Source organism: Penaeus monodon, chromosome 24 (genome assembly GCF_015228065.2).
Source record: "Penaeus monodon isolate SGIC_2016 chromosome 24, NSTDA_Pmon_1, whole genome shotgun sequence".
Taxonomy (NCBI): domain Eukaryota; kingdom Metazoa; phylum Arthropoda; class Malacostraca; order Decapoda; family Penaeidae; genus Penaeus; species Penaeus monodon.
Window position 1 is genome coordinate 35,657,012 of NC_051409.1, and position 528 is coordinate 35,657,539.

At 52.3% G+C, this 528-nt stretch overlaps 1 protein-coding gene across 1 annotated transcript in view; it reads left to right on the forward strand.

Moving 5' to 3' along the window:
* Positions 1–528, forward strand: part of LOC119588957 (calcitonin gene-related peptide type 1 receptor-like) — a gene marked incomplete at its 5' end in the record, with an annotated part of 18,177 nt that overhangs the window by 12,251 nt on the left and 5,398 nt on the right. The window contains 1 exon segment of the mRNA XM_037937565.1: positions 408–524. Coding sequence (XP_037793493.1) covers positions 408–524 — 117 coding nt within the window.

Sequence of the window (528 nt, forward strand, 5' to 3'; positions counted from 1 at the left end):
GCCACCACAATTCAATTTTGCCACATTTTTTATTATTATTGCCACCACAGCCATTTCCAACATTCCCTAATTAACTGCATCCCTCACAAACTAAGGGTTTTCAACGCCCTTTTCCAACCCTGCCTCATTACCATCATTTGCCATTCGTTACTTCCCTCTCATAACCTCCAACTCATAATTTCCTCCTCGTAACTTCCTCATAACTTCATAACATTCCCTCACAATTTTCCCCTTCGTAACTTCCTCCTCATTTATTCCTCTTGCCATCTCTTTATTCCCACTTCCGCCCTCCCTCGTAACTTCCCCCCCTGATAACTTCCTCCCCCCCCATCCCTCACACCCCCTCATAACTTCCCTCCTCCCCCCCTCACAACTTCCCCCCCTGATCAGTTCCCTTTCCCCCCCAGGGTACTGCCCGAGCACGTGGGACGGCTGGCAGTGCTGGCCGGCGACCCCCCCGGGCGTAGAGGCGAAGAGACCCTGCCCGCCCTACGTCTACTTCGGAAAGCCTTCGTCGTGTCCCAGTAA